A 22,500-nucleotide genomic window follows, 5' to 3' on the forward strand; every position below is an offset into this window, starting at 1 on the left:
TGTGTGTGTGAGTGTGTGTCTCGTGTCTGTCACTCCAGAACAGGCCGATAGGAAAACTCACTTACTCCCATTATTTCATGCTAGTTTGCCGTGTCAGTGTGGGCGGGAAAGGAGCCAGGCCTGAAAAATCAGCTAAATCAATGTGACAATTTACAATCACGGTTCTAATGACTACAGAGTTTAAATAGTTCCTAATGACGAGAGAGAGAGAGAGAGAGAGAGAGAGAGAGAGAGAGAGAGAGAGAGAGAGAGAGAGAGAGAGAGAGAGAGAGAGAGAGAGAGAGAGAGAGAGAGAGAGAGAGAGAGAGAGAGAGAGAGAGAGAGAGAGAGAGAGAGAGAGAGAGAGAGAGAGAGAGAAGAATATACCCCTCCTTCAACAGTTCAGTTACACTAACCCTGACGATGAAGATGTCATTGTCAAGCCCATAACTCCATGCTCTGGTCTTTTAAATGATAATTGGCCAGTAAAGCACCATTTATGACCCTTACACACACACACACACACACACACACACCTCAAACTGACTCTCAATGTCTCATTAAAAACAGATTCTTTCTAACAGGTTTCTAAACAGTCCTCCTGTCTGCAGTTGCTCGGTCAAAAATATTTTGTGGCTTTTATTCCATGTCTGTTAATTTAGAGGTAATTTACTGTCACTCACAAAGTTTAGGATACATCAGATTTTTCATGTATTTTAAGCAAATCTCTTGTGCTAACCAATGCTACGTTGATTTGGTCAAAAATACAATAAAAGAGCAATCTTAAAGTCCCGCTGTGGTGAAAATCCAGTTTTTAATTGTTGTTTATATGTCTATGTGGTGTTTTTAATACGCTTTAACACAATCCATGTGTAAATTCATAAGTCGACAGCATTGCTCAGTATTTCCTCCTTAAAACTGCAGTGAACCAAAGACAGTCTCAAAAACACGGTTTGAAATCGCTGGTGTTTCTGACGTCACAAACTACCTTGTAACCAATCAGATCAACGTGTGATCGTCAACGAGTGGATCTCTGAGTGAGTGAGTAAGTGGAGGCGGAGCTCATTTGCATATTCATATAACCGCGCATACTAAATGAGGCAAGGGTGTCGAGTTACGTTCAAGATATTTTAAGTCATGAAGAATTTTTTTCAAGGAAAAAACACTTAAATATGTCGTTTTGGTGATGAGTTTAACTTTATGAAATATTATTGCAATTTAAAATAACTGTTTCCTATTTGAATATAATCATTTTTAATTCATTTTCATTTCAGTTTTGGTAATTTAGGTAACATCTAAAAAAAAAATCAACTAACATTTATATAACTTTTTTGGTAACGCTTTTTTGGTGAATAGTTGCTTATTATCATGCATATTAGTAGGATATTGGCTGTTTATTATTGCTTATAAAGCACATATTAATTCCTTATTCTGCATGATCATTATTCTACATCCATTAATCCTACCCGTTACCTAAACTTAACAACCTTACTAACTATTAATAAGCAGTAATGAGGAGTTTATTGAGGCAAACTCATAGTTAATAGTGAGAATTGGGCCCTAATCTAAAGTGTGACCACTTTTTAAAATAGTTTTAGTTAACTATAACAACAAAGCAACAGAAATAAAACTGCAGTTGCACATGTAAAGTATTGTAAGTTATTAAGACATAAACGTATTCATTTTCTTCGATAATTAGTCTCAAAGCTGGTATGTCCCAAGATTCAGAGCAAAATACATCCTTATCCATCACATGAGAGTATGTTTACACGATAATGATATGCTTAAAACGGAGAAGTTTTTCCTTTGCGTTTTCAGTTTCTAGACGACAGCATTGTCAAAATGGATCTGCGAAAATGACTAAAATCGCTGTATTCTGCCGCCAGGCCAGTAGATGGCGATGAAACACTATAGACCGAACACGTAATACGCATGTGCATCACGTCACTATCTTCACAGATTCGCATTTTTTGTTGTTTACATGGAGAACGTTTTCAAAAATTTGCACTTTGAAACACGTTTTCAAAAGTTTGCGTTTCCCAAAACGCCATTGTCGTGTAAATAAACGTTTTTAGTTGTCGTGTAAATGGCCACTAAGACTCATTCAAATTTCTTTGTAAATCATTCATAAAACCCATTCTTAAAAATGTAATTGTGAAAAGTGCTCATATTCTTAATGGAATCATTGACAACAATCCTGAGAACAATCAAACCGCTAATTATGTGATCGGAAAATAGACCTCTATTTAGTCTCAATGGATGTGTCTTACTTTGTTGATTGATCTCTGTCTTATGATGTACATTCTGCAATAGATAACAAAATAAAACAAAATAAAACTAGACCTCTATTATCTTCGGAAAAGATCTTCTCCTCTCCTCATTCCCTTGAAGTATCTGAATCATTCCCTTGAGTAGTTCATGATGGTGAAATTGACATAAACATTGTATTAATTTTCTATAAAAGCCTCTTTGTTAATGAGTCTGAATGCTGGTACGTGCCGATGTTCAGAGCCAAATATATCATCATCTATAAAATGAGTCTCAAATTTCTTTGTAAATCATTCATAAAACCCATTCTTACCAATTTAATTGTGAAAAGTGCTCATATTCTTAATGGAATCATTGACAAACATCCTGAGAACAATCAATCATGTGATCAATATGCAATCCTCTATTATCTTCCAGATCTTATCCTCTCCTCACAACTTTTGTTTCATTTTTTTTTCATTGAAAGATATATTTCTTTATTTTTCTAGGAGTGACTATGCTATTGAGCTTATTGTTAATTTATTTGTTGCATTGTTAAAAAAATTATCCACAAAAACAAATTTCTCAATTACTTTTAAAGGTGCAGTGTGTGAGTGGTGAGGTTATCTAGTGGTGAGGTTACAAATTGCAACCAACAGAAGTTACGGTGGCCGACAGGAAGTGATGTCGTCGTCTGAGACAGCAGAGAGTAGCAGTTCAGCAATGAGGTTTCTTTACAAGGATAAATTAAGAAATTATTTTTACTTAATTATTCAGTAAAACTGTATGTTATTGCGAATATTATTGTTACTTGTTCATCATTGTGTCAGTGTTTTATTCGCTGAACTAAGCTTGCTTCCTTGCACTAGTAACGAAACGCGTTTGTCCGTTTAGGGACACCGTAGAAACATGTCGGCACATTTCAATGATCTGGAACCCGCGGTGTGTGTAGACAGAAACTGCTCATTCTAAGGTAATACAAATATAACGGTTCATTAAGTAAGTCTTTATACACCACTGAAAACTTATTTTTCAAGGTAGTGAGGAAACGCGCTCTGTGGCGCTGTGTGTGTGTTCGCTGTAGCACTGTGTGTGTGTTCGCTGTAGCGCTGTGTGTGTGTTCGCTGTAGCGCTGTGTGTGTGTTCGCTGTAGCGCTGTGTGTGTGTTCGCTGTAGCGTTGTGTGTGTGTTCGCTGTAGCGCTGTGTGTGTGTTCGCTGTAGCGCTGTGTGTTCGCTGTAGCGCTGTGTGTTCGCTGTAGCGCTGTGTGTGTGTTCGCTGTAGCGCTGTGTGTTCGCTGTAGCGCTGTGTGTGTGTTCGCTGTAGCGCTGTGTGTTCGCTGTAGCGCTGTGTGTTCGCTGTAGCGCTGTGTGTTCGCTGTAGCGTTGTGTGTGTGTTCGCTGTAGTGCTGTGTGTGTGTTCGCTGTAGCGCTGTGTGTTCGCTGTAGCGCTGTGTGTTCGCTGTAGCGCTGTGTGTGTGTTCGCTGTAGCGCTGTGTGTTCGCTGTAGCGCTGTGTGTGTGTTCGCTGTAGCGCTGTGTGTTCGCTGTAGCGCTGTGTGTTCGCTGTAGCGCTGTGTGTTCGCTGTAGCGCTGTGTGTTCGCTGTAGCGCTGTGTGTGTGTTCGCTGTAGCGCTGTGTGTTCGCTGTAGCGCTGTGTGTTCGCTGTAGCGCTGTGTGTGTGTTCGCTGTAGCGCTGTGTGTGTGTTCGCTGTAGCGCTGTGTGTGTGTTCGCTGTAGCGCTGTGTGTGTGTTCGCTGTAGCGCTGTGTGTGTGTTCGCTGTAGCGCTGTGTGTTCGCTGTAGCGCTGTGTGTGTGTTCGCTGTAGCGCTGTGTGTGTGTTCGCTGTAGCGCTGTGTGTGTGTTCGCTGTCGGCTACGCTAGAAACATGACCACACAATATGTCGACCTCCATAGAAGGGGGCGCCCGCGGTTATGGAGCTATAAATGTCTCATTCTAAGCTAATAAATACATAATGGTTCATTATTCAAGGTCTTTATACACCACTGAAAACATAGTTATGGATCTTATATTGCATTTCTGTCAATAGATCCTCAGAAATATTACACAATGCACTTTTAAATTCCTTCACCGCGACGACTCCTCATTACCTGGAAGTAGAAGAATGCCTGCCCGAACCAGTAGTGCATGATGGTGGTCTGAGCGGCGTCGTAGTGTATCTTCTTCCAGATGAACTGGGCCATGATGGTCTGGATGAGCAGACAACAGGCCAGCGTGGGCAAGTTATGAGCTCTGAAGAGCAGAGCCACCAATAACACCACGCCACTGTACACTTCCCACAATCCCCTGCTCTTCAGCCGCCCACTGTCCCCCGCTGATGACATCACCTGCGAGCGCAGCAGGTCCTTCACACCCGTGAACAAGATCCCGAGGACGAAGACGTAGACGAATCGAGCCTCCACGGTTCCCCTGAAACAGAGATTCTGGTTTAGAGGCTCATCTGAGGCTACGTTTGTATTAATCCTTGAAGGTCCCATATTGTACAAGTTTTATTTTAGGTTTTGATGTCCTTAAGAATATATATTTGCGGTATAAGTACCAAAAACCATCTCAATATATGTTTACAGCTGCTTTCTCAGGAGCTCTGCCAAGAACAGCTCGATTTTGGCCTGTCTACTTAATATTCATGAGCCTCTCTTCTGATTGGCCTGTTGTTTTCTGAGTGACCCCCCCATTGGTGGGGGCGGACACTGGAGGCGGGACTGAGTAGTTCTGACATCACATTTATACAGAAGTCACAAAGGCTTGTGAAAAGCACAGCTACTTTATGCAGACTGTGTGCGTTTGTCTGTGGATCGACTGTTTTGAAACTTATATGGTATTTTCATAGAGCCGAGACCTCTGATATCATGGACACAGCCAGGACATTCAGTTTTGACAATATGGGACCTTTAAAAAAGCTTTAAAAGCTTTCCTGTAGCTCAAACTGTAGAGCATTGGCGCTTAAAACACCAATGTCATGTGTTCGATTCCCAGGGAAAGCAAGAATTGATAAGGATGTATGTGTACCTTGAAATGCGATGTAAGTCGCTTTGGATAAAAGCTTCTGCCAAATGCATGAATGTAAATGTAATCCGGATTAGTGCTGCACGATTAATCATAATTTACATGTAAATCGCACTTAAATCGATTTATCTTATCGCGATTTTGAAATCGCAAAGACTGCGAAGAGTCCCAGTTTAGGACATGCCTGATCTAAAGCTGTTCTCGAGATTCTTAATGTAATCAATCAAACTTTAATTTATGTAAAAATCTTTTATTTTTATCCTGATTATTTATATAGTTGAAGTGAAAGAAATTGCATTTTTAGGGATTTTTTGCGTTACTAATTGTTAAGCAATTTTTTTTAAAATTATAAGCATGTCTTAATTAAATCTTAAATTGACAAACTGTGTATAAAATAATACGCGGTTTCAGTGCGATTAATTGTGCATCCCTAATCCGGATACATTTGAAAACTGCGCTTTCGTTTAAAAAACGCTCTCTAGCGTTTTCAGGCATTTCAGTGTGGATGAGAAACTTTTGGAAAAAGCCTGAAAACGCTAAATTCACCATTACTGCACATGCATAAAAACCTCACTGAGATGATACAGATGAAAAATAAATAAAGTTATCGTGCAATTCTTCTGACAGAATAACTTTATTTAGCAAAATATCTCCGCATTCACTGATCGTCGAGGTTTCACTCACTCACTCTTATATGTTTGGTCTAAACGCAATCCTTTATTGTCCACAAGTGGAAATTTGTCTTTGGCTTCACTACACACCACACACCACACACAAGGACACCAACACAAACATAAAAATATACATAAAAAAAAAACAAAGCATTTAAAATTCAAATGGCATTATGAAATGAATGTATTCTTTTTTCACAACACTTTTAAGACTCAATTTAACTCATTTAACTGTGCTTGCAAGGATACGCGACAAAAGCATTCTGGCATAACTGCGTGCGGTTTTGTCTGTTCAAGCGCTGTCCGAAGTGACTTTCTGTAAGTACGAGTGTGTGTGTGTGTGTGTCAGACAGGAGATTGGTTTAAAATGGTTTAGAATAGTTTAAAAGCATTTGAATTAGAGCGTGATTCTATATTGTAACGTTAGCCGAAGGATGATGAAAAACACGGATAGTGCGTTAATTGCGTTAAATTCTTTTAACGCGTTAACATTAAAAATATATATCGTCGTGTGCGTTAACGTGTTAATTTTGACAGCAGTAATAATTAATGAACACACGTATCATCATGATTGCCAGAGATGGATAAAAATCCTACTCCAGTAAGTAAACGTGTAAATGTTGGTACTCAAAAGCGCTTTGTTCCACGTTTCGTTTATTTCTACCACACATGCGCATCAGTTATGTGCATCCCTGGATATGGTACAGTATATTGACAGGGACATTATGGTACTGTATATCAACACTTTCATTTTGAATGTGATTAATCGCGATTAATCTTTGCACAGCCCTAAAATGAACCAATTCAACGATTCCTCTAAAATGAATACTGTATATTTATGTAAACACTGCTGTTCATCACTGTTATCACCTCTATATTATCTAGTCTTCTTGTACATCTACAGTATCTGTTCAGTTTAATGCTGTGATCCTAGATTTATTCATTCATAACCATTGTTCTTGGAACAAAAATACAGCTCGGATTAAATTATATTATATAATCCAATTATGATGATCTGATCTGGTTTAAATGCAGCACACGGTACTCTTAAACAGCTTCCATGCACTTTGTGTAAGTTGCTAGTGTAGTTTTTCTAAAGGGCAGCATGACTGAACGTAGTTTAACGATGTTAAATGACGAGTATCTTGTAGCTGGAGACGCTGGCTCTCACAGTACACTGGATCAGTCACATTAAATGTGATTATAGAGCAAAACAGGCGGGGGGGGGGTTCTGCAATTTCCCAGGAGGAGGAAAATCTCATCATTTTTATTTGCCACTGTGTCTCTGTTCCTCTTCACTGTAAATAAGCTCCATCAGAGAGAAAACTACATCTGCACTAAACTCTTTAATCCAACACGCGTTACCATGACAACCTGAACTTGGCAACGGCACGTCGTTTATGCCGTGAGAATGAATGACGAAGCAGGAAAAACGTCAAACCTGAAAGCATCAAGACTTGCTTTAACCTGCACAGACAAATGAGGACCAGCTGGTATTGGGTTTTATTACCTACTAAATTAATTTGTGAACTTCATATTAATAAAGGTTCGAAATTAGTGATGCATAAGGTTATTATAGTTTTGCTTTTTTAAATTAGTTTTTATTTTAATATCGTTTTCAAATTTGCTTTAAATTTCAGTTTAGTTTTAGTTAGTTTTATTAGTGGTTTTGTTAGTTTTAGTTTATGCAAACACATTTCTATTTAGTTTTTATTTTATTTAGTTTCAGTTTTAGTTTTAGTAATTATAGTTTAGCGGAGAAAACAGAACACTTCAGTGTAGACCAAAGCGAGACGCTTAATTTCAGCAAAGTTTAATGTTTGCCCAGATTACAGTTAACTCTTGTACATCTTGACATCTTAATAGTAAAAATAAAATAATGGTTTGAGATTGAACAAAGCACCAAATAAATGGAACTTAAAAGTATACAAGAAAAAACTATGAAAAATTCAGACAAATTAATTCATATTAAAGATGAAATCTTGTTAAACATGCCTAGTTTACTTTTTTTCAGCTGTAAATGTAGCAGAGTGACCACTGGTACATTAAAACAAAACAAACAGAAAAAAAGCTCAATTCATCTGACTACAGCCAACACAACCTGCTGTGAAGCCAGTGTGATTAAATAATGAAGTATCTATGCAGTGTGTGTGTGAGAGTGTGTACATGTTTTTCTATCCTGGTGGGGACTTAAACCTGAATGCACACAGACTCATGGGGACTCGTGACACTGTGGAGACCCACATTGAGGTACACAAGGCTATAAATCATACAAAATTAGTTTTTTTGTAAAAGTAAAAATGCAGAAAGTTGTGTGATGGGTAGGTTTAGGGGTCGGGTTAGTGTAAGAAGACAGAATAGTTTGTGCAGTATAAAAAACCATTACGTCTATGAAGAGTCCCCACAAAGATAGTGCACCAGAGTGTGTTTGTGTGTGTGTGTGTGTGTGTGTCCTGGTATTCCATACATTGCGGGGAAATGTCTCCACGTGGATATTATTAGCATTAAATGTTTTATAAAAACAAAGATAACAGCACCTTTCAGCCTGTCCACCTCCATGCAAACATGACATCTCAAACATAGTAGCCTAGAACATTAAAGGTTGTTTGTGCTTGACGAACTTGTTTTGCTGTCGCACCCGCGTCTCGCAAATGAAACGGCATTCTAAAAATGCTGCGCTCAAGTTAAAAGAAGTCCAACTTGCGTCTTATTACCTTGTGTAATTTCCCATTCCACTGCAACAGATGCATCCTTTATGAACAGCGCTTAGCACTAGCCATGTGTTCTACGTTACGGTCCTTCATTGAGCGCGTCACAGCAGGACAGCGGTTAATCGCCTCAGAAACTTCACACGTATGAAGCGCAGTATCAGCCACAGGTCAGATTTTCCGCCAATGTAAAGAGCTTAATAACGAAAACTATTATTTATTTTTGCTAATTATTATTTTATTTCAGTTAGTTTTTCAGTAACTGTTGTTAGTTTCGTTTAGTTTTAGTTTTTCATTTATTATGAATTTTTAATTTTATTTCAGTTTACGAAAATGTTTTTTGACCAATAGTTTTAGTTTTAGTTTCAGTTTTCGTTTACGAAAATAACCTTGATGCATACAAAAAAAAATAATCTGTCCTCATTTACTCACTCATGACATTACAATAATGAGTGACTGAACGAACTAACAAACTTAAAGAAATTCAAATGAAAGAAAAAAAATTTAAGAATGAACAAAAGGATAAACAATAATGAAAGTAATATCAAACAAATGAATGAATAAATTAACAGGAAGGAAAGTATAAAGGAAAGAAAGGGCGAGCGAGCAAAAGAAAGAAAGAAAGAAAGAGTGAGTGAGTGAATGAAAAAAGAACAAGTGAGTGAGCGAGCAAACGAAAGAAAAAGCAATCAAACGAACTAAAGAGCAAGCGAACGAACGAAAGAATGAAAGATAGTGAGCAAACGAATAAACCAATAAAAGAGCAAGCGGGCAAATGAAATAACAAACTCACACTCATAATTTACTCTCACACTCATATTTACTCACACTCACATTTACTCACACTCACATTTACTCACACTCACATTTACTCACACTCACATTTACTCACACTCACATTTACATTTACTCACACTCACATTTACTCACACTCACATTTACTCACACTCACATTTACTCACACTCACATTTACTCACACTCACATTTACTCACTCACATTTACTCACTCATATTTACTCACTCATATTTACTCACTCATATTTACTCACACTCATATTTAATCACACTCATTTACTGACTCATAATTTACTCATACTCATATTTACTCACACTCATATTTACTCATATTTACTCACACTCATCATTTACTCATATTTACTCACACTCATAATTACTCACACTCATAATTTACTCACACTCATATTTACTCACACTCATATTTACTCACACTCATATTTACTCACACTCATATTTACTCACATTTACTCACACTCATCATTTACTCATATTTACTCACACTCATAATTACTCACACTCACATTTACTCACACTCACATTTACTCACACTCACATTTACTCACACTCACATTTACTCACACTCATATTTACTAACACTCATATTTACTCACACTCATATTTACTCACACTCATATTTACTCACACTCATATTTACTCACACTTATCATTTACTCACACTTATCATTTACTCACACTTATAGTTACTCACACTCATATTTACTCACACTCATATTTACTCACACTCATATTTACTCACACTCATATTTACTCAAACACACTTATTTATACACACTCATATATACACTCATACTTACTCATTATTTACTCATCATACACTCATTTGATCAGTCATATATAATCATACTTATTTATTTACACTCATATTTACTCATTTACTCACACTCATAAATACTCATACTCATATTAACTTATCGCTTACTCACTCATACTTACTCATTTACTCACACTTATATTTACTCATCATTTACTCACACTCATATATACACTCATACTTACTCATCATTTACTCACACTCATATTTACTCACTCATACTTACTCATCATTTACTCACACTTATATTTACTCACTCATCATTTACTCACACTCATATTCACTCACTCATTTACTCACACTCATATTTACTCACTCATACTTACTCATTTACTCACACTTATATTTACTCATCATTTACTCACACTCATATATACACTCATACTTACTCATCATTTACTCACACTTATATTCACTCACTCATACTTACTCATCATTTACTCACACTCATATTCACTCACTCATCATTTACTCACACTCATATTCACTCACTCATTTACTCACACTCATATTCACTCACTCATACTTACTCATCATTTACTCACACTCATATAGTTTCTATGTGCCATTAATAAGAATAAGAAGAAGATTAAGAAGAAGAGCCAATCAAATCTGCTTGATGTCTTTGCTTGAAGAAAGAAAACAGATTCTCTATCATGCTTTAATTATCTATAATCAGAGCAACTCAATGAAGGAGTGAGAGAGAAGGAATGAGAGCAATTGAGGAATACATGAGTGTCTATTGCACAGGCCACTGGAGACTAAATATAAACCTCTATTAAACTCTATTGTGCCACAGACCTAGTAAAAGTGAAATCAGTGCAATACAGATCGTTGGTGTCAGCAAAAGTTTCTCAATAAAAAATAAAACAAACTGCACTAGGACCGTGTTTCACTACTGACTCATGTTCACACTGTCAGTGTGTGTTGAGGTTTCAGCGATCACAGCCAATCTGAACACATCTGAGACTCAACAGGTCATGACACCAGTAACTGAGAACATGAGGACAAAACCCTGAAGCTCATACACACAGGCCTAAACTGAAGCTGCATGTGGACTTACACACGGCAGAAACATGCATATTTAAATGAGCTCATTATAGGCAAATCCATGCAAATGAGGCTCATTCTAAAATGTGCTGAATCACAAACATCGTGTGTGTAAATTGTGTCAAATCTAGTAAACACACACATGCACTCACTCACATACTCACACACACACACACACAAAAACACTCGAACACACACTCTCACACACACGCACGCACACACGCTCGCTCTCTCACACACACACTGGCATTCTTACTCCGGGAAACTGCAAATCCAGCCACTCCGAATGAGAGTTAGTCATTGTTGTGTGCAGGATGATCAGATGGTGTGTGTGAAGGGTGTGTATTCATGGCATCTGAGGTGGACACTACTTTATCATTAATCTTTGAGTTCTGCCAGCGATTCACTCGGTCTGACGGGAATTGACGCATGACGCATGAAAGAGAGGTTGTTTAGGTTGCCAGATATCACGTCAGTTTTCAAAATGTCCGCTCTAATAAAGACTGTTCTCCGGACAACAGACCTCACTCACACACACACACACACACACACACACACACACACACACACACACACACACACACACACACACACACACACACACACACACACACACACACACACACACACACACACACACACACACACACCAAGTCATTTATTCATTCCTGTCTTTGTTTTATTCAGATCCGGTGTTGCTGGTCTGTTGTTCCCACAGCTGTCCGTCAGGGAAACTATGAGAACAATATGACCTTTGACCTGGTGTCACGCAGGTTATTGTGAGGAACATAAACTCAAGCTAAAGTCGTGTCATGGTTGCGAAGTATTTTGATGAAATTTTAATGAAAAAATGAATAATACATGACAGATCAACTGCAAGAACGAACAAGTTAATGAATTAACAAACAAGCAAGCAAGCAAGAAAGAAAGAAAGAAAGGTCAATTGAAGAAGCTAACAAAATTTGTAAAAAGAAAACGAATAAATAAAATAAAGCGATGAAAGTTAATGAAACCAAAAATAAATAAACAAAATAAATAAATCATAAAAAATACATAATTATAAATAAACTAATAATTATAAATGAAATAAAAAAAAATTAATAAAAAAATTAAAAATAAAATTAATAATTTAAAATTAAATAAATAAAATGACTGAACAACTGCAAGGACGAACAAGTGAATGAATGAACAAGAAAGAGGTCAAATCAACAAACTAACTAAATTAACAAAATAAAAAAGAACGAGTGATGAAAGTTAATGAAGTTAAAATAAATAAATATACAAATAAAAAGTAAATAAATAATTAATAAAAATTAAATGAACACTTAAACATAAATAATGAAAAAAACAAAACAAATTAAATACACTAATCATTCAAAATAAAGAAAGGAATAAATAAATAAATGCATTTCTTTATTTATGAATACAAATACAGGTTATTGTGATCAACATAAACCTGTGCAAAAGTCGTGCCATGATTGCTGTGGTTGATGGGCTGTTGCTGTCTGTTTAAATCATGTTTTGCCTCTCATCAATAATTTTCATCCCATTTCCAATCTGCCATTTCTTGCTAAAATACAGTTATACACACTTTACACTATATTTTTGAGCCCCTCCAATCTGGCTTCTGCAAACCGCATAGCACTGAAACAGCATTAGTTACAGTCACTAATGAGCTGTTGATCATTGCTGACTCTTTCAATTCTGATTCTTCTCAATCTCAGTGCAGCTTTTTACACAGTAGATCATTTTCTTTTACTCACTTGTTTGGAAACTGTTTTTAGTGTTACTGACATGGTTTAAACTGGTTCAAGTCTTACCTCTCAGACCGTAGACCGTTTAGGTCCAATATTGTTTCAGTGAAATTTGGTGTTCCCCAGGGTTCAGTATTGAGTCCCTTACTTTTTAGCAGGTACATTTTCCCCCTTGGGCAACTTCTAAGATCCCTTGATCTTAAGTTAAATTTTTATGCAGACGACACTCAGATTTACATTCACTCAAAACCTGGTGATAACAGTCTAATCTTGATTTGGCAGAAATAGCTATGAGATCATCGATATGGGATTATTTTACTGTCTGCCAGGAAAAAATTGCACGTCTGATTGCTCAGAACTAGTAATCCTTTCCTCAATAAGACACATGATGCGAGACAACGCTCATGTGTTCACAGCACAAACCGAGCGAGACTAATTACACGCCACACTTGTTGTTTGATGCATTTTTTACACAGGTATCTCTCAGAGCGCATTAGAAGAGAAATATGTGAGTGTGTGCACACATTTATGAACAGAATTAATTTCCATCTCTGTGTGGGATCCGCATGCATAAACACTCTCATACGAGGTGTCAGATCAAAACACACACCCCTAGATTAATCAGGATAAAAATACGCAGGCTTTTTATGGCCTCCTGACGCAGGTGTGCTTTTAATTACTCTCTTCAGATGTGTCGGGATCTAAAATCTCAGGGAAAAAAGGGCAAATTCCACTTGAAAGTGAGCGTCGAGGACTATGCCCTGCTCACTATGGAGGGCCGAACACTTGAAGCGAGTACTTTTAAGGGTGCAGGGCATTACAGTGTCATATGTGAACACCATACACACAGACACTCTTTATTTGAATGTGACCTTAATAACCTAGCAGAAAAAAATCCTGTTTATGTGGCAGATGAAACATCTTTATGGAATGACTCTCAAGCAAACAAACATGTCAAGACTCTTAAATATATTGAGGGGCTACATTATAAAGTCAAACCAAATATTATTCTGCAGGAGACTATAGTTCATTTATGAAAGTGCAGATAGTAAACTAAAGTAAATGCATATTATACCCAAAATTATAATATATTATAATAAAGTGACATATTATTCACAGAAATTCTTCATACTGTAGGATTACAAATTTTATTTTAAATGTATAATTGAGCTTCCAATTCAATAGCATAGAAACTGAGAAAGTTTATTAGTGTGAATTTTGTATCTAAGGTAAATGATGTCACAAACCTGCCTGTTCCTGTCTGTCCAGCTCTCTATTGTAAGTTAAATTGGTCAGAGCACTGAGACTATCACCTTTTGTCTTTATGCACTGCCTGGCCATTAAGATAATGTGAAGGTATCGGTGAAGAGTCTGGCTGATTGGATTAGGATATTTACATTACACTGTTATGCTGATTGGATTAGGATTGGTAACACTCTCAGTCTAGGGCACATTCCTTAACCCAGATGCCTCATTTACATGCTTTTGTTTCCACCTTTATGTAACTCCTCCCCCTGAAAGGGTATATGAACTAAATGTATACTGCCTTAGTTAGACTTGATTGAGATGACTACAGCGACGCAATAAAGAACTTATACCTCAACAATCTCCTGGTCTGCAACTCTATCTTTTCTACACTTGAGAAGAAAAAGTTCACAACAATACAGTGACTACCAGTAAAATGTATAAAAATTTGGGACCAAAAATTATTCAGACACATTGAGCTGATCATGTTTTGCTGAAGTGTTTTTTCTTTAATTGCTAATGCACCTTTTTACACCACAGACTGAACAATATTAAACATTGCTTGGTAATTGTTTAAGCTAAACTAGTATTATGTAATTGTGTAGTTAAATTTAACAGCTGACAGATATTCAACATAATTAATGTGTGAGAGTCTAACAGAAGGTTTAATAATTTAATAACTTTAATAACTCTGAGTTCGTCATATTTTATTACCATTTTCTAAACTATAGCGAATAAACTGTGATAATGTGAGAAATGTTGAAGTTGTCTGAATAAATTTAGGTTTGACTGTACATGATCTCTCCCTTTCTTACACAGAACAACCTCCAGGACAACAAGTCTGGTTTCAAAAGCGTCACTAAACTGAGACTACCCTGCTCTATTCTTGTCTGGCAAAAGCAGCTTCCAAATCCTCAGTACTCATATTGTTGGATCAGTCAGCTGCGTTTGACAGTTAACCACCAGATCCTCCAGTTAATTCTCTCAGTAGGTCTTCAGGCTGTTGTGGAGGGGTGAGGTGTCTAAAGACTGGAATACACGACACGCAGTATTGGAAATTAACACCCGCCAAATGTGGGTGAAAATCATCCGTGGCGGGTAACGCTGTCAAATCACTAGCCAATTTGACATGTTACTTATTATATTTACTCACTTTGGTGGGGAAGTTTGTGTAAGTCAAATCTGATTAGGCGCAAATACTCGTGAGTCATCATGATATTAAATACAGCGTATTGCAAAGAATCTGCTCATATCTAGCTTACTTGAACACACACGTCACTACACAACAAATAACGGCGTGCGTGTTAATTTGCATTGAAGCAATTATAGTGAAAATTAAAAAGCATTTGGTTAGCAGAAAAGACATTGTTATTTTCCAACATCCTACATTTTTTTAATTGTATGTTGTTCTGTATTGATCTGTCCACCTAAACATAAAATTTTGATGATAAGGATGAAAGAGGAAGGGAGGAGATGGCTGGATGAAAGGATTTTGTTTGAATAAGAAATTATTGTATGAAATCCAAATAATATATATATATATATATATATATATATATATATATATATATATACATATATATATATACACACACATATATATATATATATATATATATATATATATATATATATATATATCTCATCATACACTTGCCAACTTTGTAAATGGTTAGAGAGAAAATCTGGGCATCATACACTATAGCACTGAGGATCAAACACTGGCATACACTGCAATACACTAAACAGAAACATGTGACGCAGGATTGAAGTGAGCTGCGTTAACACCACTGTGTGAATACTCAAACTGCTGCAAACAATTACTAAACAAATATCAGATTCTTCGTTTTCTAACACATTTACCCGGTCTCGTATGTCGTCTCGTATCTTTGTGACATTGCACCCTTGATTTCCATTGTCTGGTCAGCGTATGACTGTATTATGTACAGTATTTTTTAGCAATGCATCATACACTATATATGTTCTAAAATCGGCTAATCAAAATCTGAATTTAACAAAATCTGTGCCCATCATACATTACTTGATTTTCTGTTAATTCTGTCAACTCCGAACGCACAAAATCTGCAGACTGGTGCAGACATTCGTCAACTACTGCCGACTCATCCAGATCGCAAATTGGGGCAAAAATCTGAGCAAAAGTCGTGTAGTTTGTTCCAATCTTAAGTTGCAACATCTAGCTACTGGATTCATAAATACGTTCAGAAACATGGTTTTTCCTATCACTGTTATCATCAACCTACTGGAGTGCCTCAGGGCTCAGTGCTGGTATCGTTTCTCTTCTCCCTCTACATGTAAACCCTAGGAACTGTCATTCAGAAAATGTTTTTTCCTATCACTGTTATCATCAACCTACTGGAGTGCCTCAGGGCTCAGTGCTGGGACCGTTTCTCTTCTCAATCTACATGTAAACACTAGGAACTGTCATTCAGAAACATAGTTTTTCCTATCACTGTTATCATCAACCTACTGGAGTGCCTCAGGGCTCAATGCTGGGATTGTTTCTCTACTCCATCTACATGTCAACACTAGGAACTGTCATTCAGAAACATGGTTTTTCCTATCACTGTTATCATCAACCTACTGGAGTGCCTCAGAGCTCAGTGCTGGGACCGTTTCTCTTCTCCATCTACAGGTCAACACTAGGATCTGTCATTCACAAGCATGGTTTTTCTTATCACTGTTGCCATCTATCTACAGGAGTGCCTCAGGGCTCAGTGCTGGTATCGTTTCTCTTCTCCCTCTACATGTAAACCCTAGGAACTGTCATTCAGAAAATGTTTTTTCCTATCACTGTTATCATCAACCTACTGGAGTGCCTCAGGGCTCAATGCTGGGATTGTTTCTCTACTCCATCTACATGTCAACACTAGGAACTGTCATTCAGAAACATGGTTTTTCCTATCACTGTTACCATCTATCTACTGGAGTGCCTCAGGGCTCAGTGCTGGGACCACTTCACTTCTCCCTCTACATGTCAACACTAGGATCTGATCGAAAAGAGGCACAAAATCACTTTCACAGACCTTTACCTGGACTGTTCTCTGCTGGTGGAATGACCTGCCGGACTCAACCTGAGTCTTTAGCCATTTTCAAGACATGGCTGAAAACGCATCTTTTTTGTCAACAAAGATACAGACAAAACCCAATTCAATGTCCTTTAAAATATAATCGTGTGTAATTTTTTTTTAAAATATAGTTCATTATTTTTTCATTTCTTTAGTTGAAGTGAGTATATTTGAGTCTATATTTGAGACACTCCAGTAGATAGATGGTAACAGTAATAGGAAAAACCATGTTTCTGAATGACAGATCCTAGTGTTGACATGTGGATGGAGAAAAGAAACGGTCCCAGCACTGATCCCTGAGGGACTCCAGTAGATAGATGATAACAGTGATTGCCTGAAGAAAATTTATTTTGTTTTTCTTAATTATTTATTGCGTGAACTGGCTACGCTTTAATTGGCTTCTCTTGCTTTCAGAGAGAAAAAACATTAAGCTTTAATGCTTTTTGAAGACCTGTACCAGCTAACAATATCCCCTCTGTCCCTTGAGAAGTGTTTTCAGAATTCATGTTTTCCTCTCTGATGGCAAACACAGACTTTGTTGAAGTCGCCTGACTGGAGACTCTATGTTATTCAGTTTATGATGTGCACTTCGCCTCAACAGATCAGTGTCCTGATATCTCATTCTGTCACCACTGAACTCAGACGCTCATGCTCTCCGTTCAAACACTCCAAAATCTGTGTCTCTGCCAAAATTCCTGTTTATTTCTTTTCCGCTCCGCTTTCTGACAACAATCATCCCCCGTAAACAGCTTTGAGCATAAACTCTGATTAAAAACGCATCTTGCTTGACATCTCTTCACTCTGTCTTTTGTGTGCTTGTGGTTTTCTCTCAACGACAGTCGACAGCACTTTGGACTCGTTTATTTTTTTTAATCAAAGGTGGAATAAAGAGATAACCAAAACCAAACAACAATGAGCTTAAAATTAAAATTCTCGACTTGCTCAGTTGTGCAGTTTTTTTTCCACTGACCTTGTTGCAAAGCATTCTGGGATTCTGTGAAAGATGTGACTTAGTATAGTCTAAAAGGCTGCATCATAATTATCTTGTGTGCATGCTAACAATATGCTTATGAAACCAAAAAAGCTATTAATAATTCTTGTTTACATGAAGAAAGACATTTCGAACGGACTAAATACCACACGCTGAGTTGTTTAGTAGCTTGTTTAATGCATGTGGTGCAATAATTCTGTTTTGGTCTTCTAACATAAATAAATTAGATGCAAAACAGACTCAAGGTTGTTTACGCCTCTAAAAGCAGCTTGAGACATATCTGTGATTTACATATCTATTCAGAAAGGTATTTACTGTGTTAACTAACACCCACATTCACAAAAGCACATGGAAGAATAACCCCATTAGAAGTATCAGCAGTCCCTTAAAGTCTGTACTATTTTTGGGTCATGCATGATTGTGCATCTCGGTCAAGGGACAAGTCACTTCACTCTGTGGCCATTTTTTATATTAGTATTGTTCTTTTTATGCAAGTAAAACTTCTATGTACTTGAATGATGAAATTTTACAATGTACCACTTTTTTTTGTGGCAAATAATGTTTTTATAAGCACTTTACTTCAGGGCAAATTTATTAAAACATACAGATTATTGGCCGATACATCGGTGCATCACTAATATAGGTGGTGATGGCGCAGTGGATAAGACACATGACTTTGGTGTGTGAGACCCGGGTTCGAATCCACTGTGAGACACCAATGTGTCCCTGAGCAAGACACTTAACACCTTGCTCCAGAGGCGTGCGACCTCTGACATATATAGCAATTGTAAGTCGCTTCGGATAAAAGCGTCAGCTAAATGAATAAATGTAAATGTAAATGTAATATATATTAGGGGTGTAACAATACAGATATAAAAGCAACAAATCCCCAATGCTATGCTTCTTTTCATTTTTTTTTAAAACAGACAGTGATCTGGATGATGTTGTCTGGTATGTGTTAGCATGAGTGATTCCTGATTGCTTAAAATAAAAAACAAGGAATTGTTGAGGCTACATATTTCCAGGACACTCATGTTTTATCACTGGACTGTAGTGAAATTTCCACGACACAAATCGCCACAATGCCAAATGATTATGTCTCATTATAACAGCGGAAACAACTTAAAATACTCCATCATTTATGGTAATAAAGATAAGAGTAAAACGTCAATCGAAACTGTAAAGGGTCTGTTTTTATTTGTGTAAACTCACAATAAACAAAACATTGTGCTTTTGTAAAATAAAGAAAACAAACATGATTCTGCTTTCTGTCGTCCTTGATTCCTTTCTGTGAAGTTTGTGGAGCAAGTCTAAGACTGTCGCGGTGAAGGAATTTCGGTATAACATGCGGTCTTATCACCATTTATTTATTTATTTATTTGTTGCTATATACATTTTTAGTAACCAATATAACAATCTCTACGCATTGAAAGGCTGTCACTCAGCACATCGTTACGGCAATGGACTGTCATTGAGTGAGTCGTTAAACCGTTCATTCAACTAGTGCTGTAGCGGCGCATCGATGTTACGTCGACGCCATATTTTTGCGTGGACACTTCTTTATTTATTTATTTTTTGCACCGTTTCCGGCGGTACAGCTAGCCACCACACGTGGGAGACGGAAACATTGCAGAATGGAGGACGAAAACAACTAGAAGTGAATGTGCTTTCCATTAAATGAATCACACACAGTAAACAAACCCTTAACAAAAAAACAAAAAACTTTGCAATTTAGACGCGCAAACTGGGTGCTGGTGCGGTGAGACGTCAATGCTCGGGCAGATTCGGCTTGAAGTCGTTCATCCTCGGTTGTGGCGCCACGCGCGCGGTTACAAAAGAAGCCGTGCACACAGCCAAGCGAAATGGGGTCGAAATAGAGGTCTGATGACGGTGTTCAAATACATAACTTTAGACTAAGGTTAGCCATAGTATCATGATTCAATACAATAGTTAGTATTTATTTGAGATACATTATGGTTTTTTATTTATCAAGCAGCAGAAAAATAATCTTTATATTAATAGTCCAATTAGTCGTTAAATTAGTCGACTAATCGATAAAATAATCGCCCAACTAACCGTTTAGTTAATAATCGTTTACCCCAGCCCTACATTCAACGAACACGTTCAAAAATGCTGATTCATTAAAAGATAGATGTAATGAACCAAGATATTCATTATTTTTAACTTTGAGCTCAACTTTTGAAGGCTCAGCTGACCAGAAATGCTATGGGTAACGCTGAAACTGATGCTTCACTTAATATAGACCAATGGCATTGATTCAATGCGTGACTCGCAGATTTATTTTCCCGCGGCTTCCTCCCGCTGTGGATGCTTTCACTTTCCTGTGTGTTTAGGCTTAAGGACAAATCCACAAAGCCTCTGTCTTGTTATCATTATTAACTTATTTAACATTCAATACACATGCATGAAGTTCAAAACAAGAAAGATAGCCTTATGTAAAAAGAAAACGTGAATATTGCGATTGCTGCGGTTACTTGCATTCCTCTGCGGTTGGTTTGTCAGTAGCGCGGTACTACAATATTGCGGTAAGCGCGACAGCGGTAAGCGCGTCACGAAAATGAATCGAAACTCAGCGTATGGGCTACTAGCAAGCTCTTGCGTGTTAAGGCGGTTATCAAACAGCATTGCATTACCATGCGCCCCCTTCTGGATTGGAGTGTGAATCGCCTGAGACTGTATTCAGCATCTGACTGTATGCACCGAACCGTGACGGTTCAGGACAAATACATGTATCGTTACACCCCTAATATATATATTGATATTATATTATATATATATATATATATAGATAGATATAGGGCTGCAAGATATTGAAGAAAAATGCGATAACTCATTAAATAATACGTTATTCAATATCAGATACGAAGTAAACTTAAATTATTTTTAAAATATATTTAAAATAACCTATGTGTTTCACATTCTTTCTGTGTCAAGAAAAATCCCTACAGCTTCTGAAAGTGAGCATCAGTGTTTTACTGTAACATAAGAAGTGTTATTTTAACATCAGTGTAAACCAGGGGGTTTAGTGGTTCAGGTTATGCTACATTAGGTTTATTTAACAACAGCAACTGAATAATCAAATGTAAAAATAAACACTGCTTAGTTTTCACTGTATGAATTCAATATATACTGATTATTATTATTAAAGCTACAAAAGTTATTCAGCCAAGAGCAGCGAGTGATTTTCTCTTTGTCTTTTGTTCATGACTCCAGTTATTGCAAGCTGTTGCGATATGCATATCACGGTATATGCATTTGCGATATTTCGATATATTGTGCAGCCCTAATATATATATATATAGCAAAGTCAAGTGACATCAAAACCTGACAACAATGGTACCATAAATGGATCTTCTTTATCTTAAATATGGCAAATAATGTATTTCTCAGGTCGGTTTAACAAATTTTCAAGAGAAAAATAAGACGACGTTTTTGTAAATGAGGCTCTTTTACCTCATTCTCTATATTCAGTATTTTGCAAGTAAATTAAAATAAATAGGAACTTAATTTTTAATATTTTATGTGGCTGGAAAGAAATCAAACAGAACAATTCTTCAAAATTCCTCTTATTTTCCATGGAAGAAGATTTGAAATAGCATGGGAGTAAAATAAATGTTTCCATTTTCAGGTGAACTACCCTTTTAAATGCACTAAAATCAACACTCATTAGGGAGAAAAGCAGAAAGCGTGTGATAGAGAGGCAGGAAGCGCGAGTTGAAACGATGGGGTTTAAGTCAGCGGACGTCTACTTAACAGGCGAGCCAGAGGTTGCCAGGGCAACATAAACAATGTCCCGCAGTGATTAATGAGTGTGAGAGCGAGTACGATGGCACAGGGTGGCAGTGCCAATTACCTCTCGCTCTCGTTCTCTCTGTCACATGGAGAGTGTGTAATGGGACACAGCCTCTGGCGCTACACCGAGGCCAGGAGGTCAAAGATTTAATTAGGTGGGAGTAAATGTCAAGGGGAAGAGGCGAGTCGTGTGTGTGAAACTGTGTGTGTGTTCCTTAGAAAACTCTTTTTACTTTTATGAGTGTGTGTGTGTGTGTGTGTGTGTGTGAAGATCTGCTAAAGTATTACCTGGGGCTCTCT

At 37.2% G+C, this 22,500-nt stretch overlaps 1 protein-coding gene across 1 annotated transcript in view; it reads right to left on the reverse strand.

Moving 5' to 3' along the window:
• The window catches only part of LOC143732887 (GPI ethanolamine phosphate transferase 2, catalytic subunit-like), a gene marked incomplete at its 5' end in the record, with an annotated part of 39,979 nt that overhangs the window by 16,164 nt on the left and 1,315 nt on the right, over positions 1-22,500 (reverse strand). The window contains one exon of the mRNA XM_077224344.1: positions 4,336-4,654. Within this exon, the coding sequence (XP_077080459.1) occupies positions 4,336-4,654 (319 nt within the window). The remainder of the gene's footprint in view (positions 1-4,335; positions 4,655-22,500) is intronic.

This window comes from Siphateles boraxobius, unplaced genomic scaffold, assembly GCF_051911475.1.
Source record: "Siphateles boraxobius isolate OS27281-9 unplaced genomic scaffold, OSU_SipBor_1 123, whole genome shotgun sequence".
Taxonomy (NCBI): domain Eukaryota; kingdom Metazoa; phylum Chordata; class Actinopteri; order Cypriniformes; family Leuciscidae; genus Siphateles; species Siphateles boraxobius.